At 31.5% G+C, this 8,925-nt stretch overlaps 3 protein-coding genes across 4 annotated transcripts in view; 2 read left to right on the forward strand and 1 right to left on the reverse strand.

Annotated features, from left to right (window-relative positions):
- Nucleotides 1–2,060: 2,060 nt before the first annotated feature.
- On the reverse strand, nt 2,061–6,231 carry eff (ubiquitin-conjugating enzyme E2 eff). The gene is made up of 6 exons (XM_033332389.2): nt 5,970–6,231; nt 4,029–4,092; nt 3,676–3,707; nt 3,063–3,140; nt 2,879–2,984; nt 2,061–2,763 (listed from the first exon to the last, which is right to left on the reverse strand). The coding sequence occupies exons 1-6, from the start codon at nt 5,991–5,993 to the stop codon at nt 2,624–2,626; spliced, it is 444 nt and encodes a 147-aa protein (XP_033188280.1). The 5' UTR covers nt 5,994–6,231; the 3' UTR covers nt 2,061–2,623.
- A 233-nt stretch (nt 6,232–6,464) lies between these two features.
- On the forward strand, nt 6,465–7,667 carry LOC117155901 (uncharacterized). The gene has a single exon (XM_076620515.1). The coding sequence runs from the start codon at nt 6,918–6,920 to the stop codon at nt 7,578–7,580; it is 663 nt and encodes a 220-aa protein (XP_076476630.1). The 5' UTR covers nt 6,465–6,917; the 3' UTR covers nt 7,581–7,667.
- Nucleotides 7,668–8,318: 651 nt separating this feature from the next.
- Nucleotides 8,319–8,925, forward strand: part of jvl (javelin-like) — a 122,235-nt gene continuing 121,628 nt past the window's right edge. For both annotated transcript variants that reach the window (XM_033332384.2, XM_076621182.1), the window contains exon 1: nt 8,319–8,908. In XM_033332384.2, the coding sequence (XP_033188275.2) occupies nt 8,864–8,908 (45 nt within the window). In that variant the 5' untranslated portion in view covers nt 8,319–8,863. The remainder of the gene's footprint in view (nt 8,909–8,925) is intronic.

The following is an 8,925-nucleotide window of genomic DNA, read 5'->3' on the forward strand; positions in this document are numbered from 1 at the left end:
AAAATAGACGTACTGCGGTCAAGAACAGCCAGGGCAAAAGGGGAAAAGCATTGCTACTTTCACCGCTTCATAGTTTTTTCAACATATTTAAAGATCCTACAACGTATACGAACGGAGTCCGTTCATTGTGAAAGTCTGACAAAGACATCTGCTACTTCCAAGTCTGATTATACAAAAGGTCCTTTATTTGTTTCAATTTCGTCATACATTGATCCTGTATCCTATACGGTGGCGAAACTTTGGATCAATCAGCTACACCAGTTCTATTTCTGAAAATTCTTTTTATCCTGGGAGTTTGAAAGCTAAGAAAGATAATTCCCAAATATTTACAATATACCTTCTTTTCTCTTTAAATGCCTAATGGATTGTATTTAAAATTAACAAGGAACTCTTATTTGAGAAGCATTAAATTGTCGATTTTACGAAATCTAAATTAGATCATGGAGTATATTACAGATTTTAAATATGCAGAGAAAAAACAATAATATCAGTAATAAGTAGAATGTAGGTTTATATAGAATTTAGAACAGAACGAAAATAACAAAACAATTCTTTTATAGCCGATAATTATGGTTATAAGTGATTAGAATGATTATACCTTATCATCATGTGAAATTTATTATATAAAGGGCTAATGCTAAAATAATAATAATTAATTATAATATGTATAATAATAATTACACATGAGATGTGATAATAATAATTAATTACACATGAGTAGTTTTCCTTCTAATAGAGATGAACGATGATCCACTTTCCGAGGCAAATATTTAAATACCTGATTTGCCGCGCATTTTTAGTTGTAATTAAATTACAGTAGTAGACGTTCGTATGAGACAAAATCGACATTAACAAGTGATATACCATATTACATACTAATCGATTTGTCTTTTCTAGGCTTCGTACTTGCTCCGTGAGCTTGCCATATTTTAAGCACCGATTACATTCAAGACTTGCTCGTTAACGCACTTTACACTGTTCGCAAGACAAAATCGTTTACTTACTTTCTAATTAAGTGACCATCTTTACGATATTTCGGATTGTATTCGTTTTCTATGATTAAAAGCCGAAACACTGGTAGCACCAACGAAAGGTGCATTGTTCCTAGATTAATTTGAACAAACTAACAATAAACATGTTGAATGACAACACGTCCTTTTCTTCCCGTAAAAATTGCGTTAAATGGATTTTAGAAACACTTTGATATCTCATTGGAATCCTTTGCAGCCACAATATATAGGAAAATATGTAACTACCGAAAACATATCGTGAGTACTTGAGGGAACTAAAATCTACTTAACGGTTATTTTTCTCGTACGGTATAAGAGTTTGTAATATAATAATAGGACGTGAGAGAGAGAAGAGAGAGAAAAAGAGAAAGTGAGAGAGAGAAGGTACTTATACTTATATTGTGGATGAAAAGGAAGCTTAAGACAAATACTAAATAATAATAAAAAATTATCGCTTAAAGAAAAATTTACACGCAAAACAATAATAAACGCATTGATTCGAGAGTAAAACATAGCGACGGGCGAATTCTTAATTCGCAAGGTACGACGCATGACTTTACTGATAATTATAATGACGCACTATTATGAAATGAATTCATAGGATTTTACAAATCCATTGTTAAGCTCCAGAGCTCATTAAAACATTTCTTAATTATTTCGTAATATGTTTTAGGTAAGAATTTAAATAAAACGTATTTCGCTTTCATCATTTATCGATAAATAGTGACATCGATAACTACATTTTTTATACCTAAATAAAGCCAAACGACGTCAATTTCACGTCATAAGAAATCGTGAATGCCTTTGATTGATATCAATATCGCACGGGCCCATGAACGGCAGGTACTTATGTCGCGGTCAGTTAAGTCACCAAAACTTTTTTATTTTGTATACGTTGAATTATTTCAAAATGTATAGTCCAATTTATCGATTAACGATATGCATAATTAAATTGCTACACACACACAGGAACCAAACCATAAATTTCGAGTTACTCGTAGAATTTGTTAGATAGGTAAGGAATTTTAATAATTGAACAAAACATACAGGTATAGTTTCAGTAGTATTTATATATAGCCCAGTCTTACAAAAAAGTGACCGTATCGTTCCAAGGGACGGGCAAACATTGCTCACCTGCGTTAAGACTAACAATAGGTGTACTGTCAGTTCAAGGTTTTCATTTCACTGAGAAAGTAGGTATATAATGTTGCGATATTATAAGCACAATAATTAAAAATTAAACTATTAAATTCAAATACAAATCCTACTTTCACTCTCCTATATTTTACTTCCATTTTTATTTATGAAAATCAAAGCGGACATGTTTCTTTTTTTCCTGATTTATATATATATATATATAATGTTATGTGACCACCTTTTAAATTGCCTTAATTGCCATTGTGGCAACGTCTCAATATTCGCAGGCCTCTCGGGACGAAGGGAACTTCAGTTTGATCACGTTTGTCTGAGCATTCTTCGAGCCCGAGTATTGGCTTAAGTTTTAAAGTAGACGAGCCATAGCTAATTTCAATCGGTGCTGATGCATAAGTGGCAATAGGCTGGGGCTGTTTGTGGGTGGCTTTTGGATGTTGAAGTCAACGGAGATTGGCGCATCACATGGCATACTTGCGCGTCCATTCACGTGCCAATTCATTGTACTTCTCCCTGTCAGTTTTATATAACCTTGCTATCTCTGGTACCAGCGGGTCATCTGGATTTGGATCGCAGAGCAGGGAGCATATTGATAGTAAAACTAAAAAAGCAACAGAGAATTTTCTCTCTTAAAGACTATCTTAAAACTTTAGGTTTCATAAAAATTTTATTTCATTAGTTTTATGTTCACATTGTGTTCAAAAGTTTGTACACACCCTTTGATATGGTAAGTGCTGGGGACCATTGCGATCTTAAAATGTCCAAACAAATACTCCCATTACTGTTGATATTTGGATGATAAATTCTAGTTGTAAAAGCAACCTGCATATATACATAAGGAATTAATATGCCTCTTGTATATTGTTATAGAAGGAGTTATTGAAAAAGTAATTAACATACCTTAGGTGGTTTGAATGGATAATCTGTGGGGAAATGAATTGTAAGGAAAAACACTCCTCCTTGGTATGGACTGTCAGGCTGAAAATAATATTTACTCCTAATTATGTGATAATATTTAATTGTAAATACTTTGAACATATATAGTGTAGCTTTTATTTATATTCATAATAAAAGATTTTATTTAAATTATATTTAATAAAGTTAAATTATGAATTAGTTCGCAATATTAATGTTAATAAAAAGTAGTAAACATAATTATTCTAAATGTAAAAACCAAATAATAATTACATTATACAACTATCATATCATAATAGGATTATATGACTTAACAGAATTAGAGGTGATTCATAAAATCTTGTTGAAACATCATAGTAAAGATAACATGCATGAGGTTTTATATTTTTAAGTAGAATTGTTAGTCATAAGTAACATAATATGAGTTTCATTATTTTAGAAGTTACCTTTAAGTATCAGAGTGAAAGCGAAGATACTTGAAAATAATACTCACAAATTATATTTATATGTTCATTAATAATTCTAAGAATGTACTTTTAAGTTAATAAATATTAATCTAATTAATTCAGAAATAGTATTAAGATCATTATATACTTACTGGTCCCATAATAGTTGCTTGCCAATGGAATACTGAAAGCAATTACACGATTAGATGTAGAAATTACAGTTCACTACAAATCATAATTGATCATCATAAAAATTAAAAAACAATTAATATATAATTATAGCAACATCAAAAAATTATATAATTTGTAAAAATGATCAGTAATAATGAAAAAATAGTTCCAGTTACCATTGATAATAATTAACATATATCTTTTAGAAAAACAAATGCAATAATGTGCTTTTACATAAAGTATGATAACAATTATACTAGTGATGCAGGCAAATTATGATTTGCCAATTTCTAGTTGAAGCACATGCAGAAACAAATACTTTCAAAGAACTTACAATCATCTCCTACGGGACCGGCGGAGCATTGCGCAGGTGGATCTCTACCAAGGTCCTGAAGTTCCTAAATATACCAACAAATTTTAGTAACATAAATAAAGAGTTTCTCTGAGGATTATGTGTATATAATATAAATGAAGTTATAATTATAAATAATTCGTATTTTATATATAATAATTCATATTTCTAATACATAACTTGTTCTACTTATTCTATGTTTCCATGTTGAAGAAGTTGTTATATTTTAAACTAATTTTTTTTTTTAAATAATACATTCTACTAATAACATAATCTTCATACAGTGCATGATGAAATTTTAAGTTTTATGATGTATATATCTATAGATGTATAGATTATATGTGAAACATGTGTAAACAAAGTATTCTAGAACATTCTTACATACATGTATACAGGATGTTTCATTTTTATGCTGCCAAATGGTGTCAGCACGTTCTATGATTAAAAATAAGACAAAAATGTTATATAAACATAGTTATAAATGCTCAATTACAAAGTTATAACAAAGATACCAAAATTATAAATAACTGGTTTCTTGTTTGATTTTATATGGAACAACCTCATAGGTCAATTTAGTATTTACAAGAACAGACAAAACTTTGAACAAGAACTTTAGTAAACATGGTCAACCATGAGAATTCAGATCAACCAACAAAGAGGATTCAGTCATTTATAAATTTGGCATCTTTATTATAACTTTGTAATAAGACACGTACAATCCTATGTTTATATAACATTCTTTTTCTTATTTTTAATCATAGAATATAGTGACATTACTTGGTGGGATAAAAATGAAACACCCTGTATACCTGTACATATAAGATACAAATAAATTAGAAGATTTTATATAATATACAAATCCATAAATATACAGTATAATTTAATCATTTATATCATATACTTTGAAAAACTTCAACTTCTTTATATACAAGATTATCATCCAAAGATACTATAATAGTAGTATTATAATATAAGATAAAATAATGCAAAGTATCAATACAGATATTAAAATATAGCCATAAAGTTATAGTGAAGTTATAATAATTTGGAGGATTAATTCAAACGAATACTACTTAATGATGTGATAAAACAAAGTACGACTACGGATTTAAATACCTGAAGTACTTGTTACACAAATACTTGTAATAAGCATATGGTTACAGAATCAAAGCTAAGATAAATGACATATCACTTTGTACTTAGTATGATTACTCATTATGATTATAGTATATTATATGATTACTCATAGAACAATGCATCCAGAACTTTCTATTTTTTGCCCAGCCACTGTGAATAATGGTTCGGTTAAAAAATATTATAACGACTGACAGGTCAAATTGTTGGTAGGCATTACAAAAAGTATATCAATCCCTAAATGATTCACTTTATCCAACTAATGTGTGCTACAGTCACATGGTGAAAATTATATTGAGCTATGATACAAATAGGTGATGGATCACTTAGAAAATTTCTAATGCTATTTCCATCCACAAATGGAATATGAATGCTCTAATGAAATTTTCATAATTTCTAAGTTATCTATAGTTTCATGCATATATGTATATATGAGTAAACATATATGTATACATAGATGTAATGCACGGTTTTACGTTACTTCCGGCAATTTATCGGCTAGCCACTTAAAATTTTTTCAGATTTTCACTGTCACCGTAGCTACGTCCACTGGCACAAAGTGGCACTGTGCAACGTGCGTAATGCACTATGTCGACATAAACGGGTACGCAAGTAAATCAAAGCACAACCGAAGAATGCAAAAAAAAGGGAAAAGCCAACATGATTTTCAATGCTGGCTCACATTGCTTCACTGCAAAATCGTTAAGGGCGTTCAACCGCATTCGACACACATCACATCAACACCCGATTGTCTTTGTACAATACGAACACCTCTGATCATTCACGTACCTTATTAATTCGTTTTAAAGCCATTTGTTGAACTGTGTGTTGATATTAACCGGCTGAAAATCAGACAGCGATAGCCGCTAGCCGAAGATCTTTGATTAGGGATTGCAAGATGGCTGCCTTCTAAACGTAGCCTTACCGCGTTGGTCAAATCAGTATCCGTCAGCTATTTCTGCACCTTCTCCTCCATATTTAACCAAAGTATTTGTGATTGTACTTATGATTATTTTAACAGATAAATTTTATAGTGGAAACATTTTAATAAAAAATAATATTATTATGTTTTCTTTTACACCTTTTATTGTGAAATTAAGTCAGAGACTTCACGGATTTCCTTTTATCGGCAACTAGTGGATTTTTAACATTATACTATCATTTCTCGGTAGATGTCGTGATGAGAGGTACAAATGATTGGCCAATGCGCGTGATTAAACGAATTCTGCTTTTAGTATGTATGTATTGTATATATTGTACTATATATGTGCATATTATACATTGACACTGATACTAATTGTAAGTATTTACATCAGTTTAACAATGATCATATAAATTTGAAATACATCCTATTCAGTTATCACCTTAGGCCGTTTCCTTTCTTTAAAGGAAGTATAGTAACTAACCTAAAATAATTAAATCTATATTTCGGAATAATTAAACCGAAATACAAAGGAGATAATGGGGGAAAAATTGTTATTACTATATAAATTATACACTTTGTGTGCTTATCTAAGTATGACATCACCTGTTCCAAGAAATTATTTTTCTCACTACATACATATATATACCCGATTAATAATGATATATATGGCAAAACAAAACAAACTACGTTGATCCCAATTATAACACTAGGTTAGATAAGATAGATAAAATTAACAAGTCATATCGAAATATCAATACACATCTTAATATTATTGAATGTGAAATACGTATATTTCACAATATCCTATTATTATGACTGACAATAAAAGGAAAATAGCAGGCTGTACATGCATTCAACAAAAGTTGCACAGGCAACAACGGAGAGATCAATGCAAAAGGAAGAGACAAACATTCGTATATAATCCAGAGGAGGAAATGTGGCATGAACCGTATTTAAGGGACTTACGCAAAGAATTTTCAGATGTGTCTATATTGTGTGATTCGAAGATCGAATTGCCATGGAAGGATATCGCGTTACCAGCAGCCGGCATGAAAATTCGTCAAGAAGTTTCGTTAACTCCTTTGAACGATCGTAATGGACAAACGGATGACACAGATGTTGACAAAGAACCAGTGGAAAAAGAATCTCTGGGAACTATGCTTTTACCATGGAAAGATTTGATTATTACGGAAACCTTACCATCAAAACAAGACAGCCCCGATAGTTGCGATTCTACACTAGAAATTCCATGGAGTGATCTTGTACTCGAGAAGCCAATGGATATACAGCCAGTGCAGGAAGAAGCTTGCGTTACTGACGATGTCGAGATTCCATGGAATGACATTTTAATACCGCGAAATATAGTGATCGAATCACAAAAGAAGAAACATCCATCTTCGAAGTATCCACCTCGCTCATTGGTAGGAGCGAAGGGTGTTAAATGCTGTTGTGTCAGTGTTGGATGCAAATTGTAGAATGAACTTTACAACGAGTTGTAAATAATTTATAAATTTCCGAAAAAAGACTGAAATATGAACTTTTATTAGGTTATATTTTTTAAATACTTTGGTTTTATTGATTTTTAATGTTCCATATTTTCTTTAAAAATACATAAAATTTGTCGAATTTCGGTAGAAATTTTTATATTATGAAAAATTTATTTAGTTTCAAGAAGTACAATGAAATTATTTCATATTATAAATTACGCTATATGTTTTATAGGATCCTAAAAATTAATATACATACATGTAAATCAAAAACTCGGAGATTAACTTCTAGGAATTATTCCATATTTAGAAATTTATGTACGTACTATATACGTATATGTATAAAAAGTATATATCAGATTGCGCAAGTCCTTACAACTACAAGGTCGTTCGGAATCTTTCTCATTAGGTTTATTTTTAACTGATCGAAGACGTTTAACACGTGGTTTATATCACGATACGGAAATACATATAATGTATTGATACAGAATAAAAATAATATTTTTATCAACTATGTGTATATTTTTTCTTGCTTTGTTTATACATGTTGATAAATACAAAATAGCATACACATAAAGACCGTTAACAAAGGTAAAAAAATTTGTCGTCATTTACATTACCGACGGAAGTCAAGTTGCGATTCAAATACATAAATTGCCTGATGGCGTTAGTGTAACGAAACGTTGGGTAGCCATGATTATTATTTGCTTGATGTTCGTGATTGGCGGCAGTCGGCTCTTGCCAGTGGACGCGAACGGTGGTTTGTTCGTATTGTAGTTAAGTCGACAGCTGCACATGAAAATGGCGTAGTAAGGTGGTATAATGCCGTAATTCTGATCGCATAAATGTTCCGTGAGAAGTTTTGAACAGCGAACAGGGATTTACCACTTGACTTTTCAAGCATCTGTAACGATACCGTCCAGTCGAGAGCATTGTGATTAATTTGATAGCTCCGCTTATTCTAATAGCAGCGTGAAATGTGTATTGTGTGTTGGTGACTTGTACTGTGATTTGACAACGCATGTGTTCGAGTTCCTCGTAACGTTTTGAAGTTCGTATGGAAGTGTACAGGCTCGATTAAGCTAACGTGATTAGATCTTCATGAGGGAAACACAAAAATGGCATTTACACTTGAGAGAAATCGTGAATTTTTCCTCGTGACAGCTTGACGACCTCGACTCCAGACGAGTTCAAGATGGCGCCACCGGCATTTTGACACTTGCACAAGATTCGTCAGCTGGATTTTACAACCGTTCCGAGCTTCGATTATTATGAGCAGAGAATTTTACGTTCCTTGTACACCTTACGCTTATCAGGTAAGTGAATTATCGCT

This window comes from Bombus vancouverensis, chromosome 8 (genome assembly GCF_051014615.1).
Source record: "Bombus vancouverensis nearcticus chromosome 8, iyBomVanc1_principal, whole genome shotgun sequence".
NCBI classification, from domain to species: Eukaryota; Metazoa; Arthropoda; class Insecta; order Hymenoptera; family Apidae; genus Bombus; species Bombus vancouverensis.

Bases quoted from the DNA above. Each gene is read 5' to 3' on its own strand.
- eff (XM_033332389.2), bottom strand. From the start codon at position 5,993: ATGGCTTTAAAACGAATTAATAAG. The intron at 4,093-5,969 runs GTACGTGAATGA...TGGTATATTTAG, and splicing joins CTTTAAAACGAATTAATAAG to GAACTTCAGGACCTTGGTAG. The intron at 2,764-2,878 runs GTGTGTACAAAC...TTGCTTTTTTAG, and splicing joins AGCACTTACCATATCAAAGG to TTTTACTATCAATATGCTCC.
- LOC117155901 (XM_076620515.1), top strand. From the start codon at position 6,918: ATGACTGACAATAAAAGGAAAATAGCAGGCTGTACATGCATTCAACAA.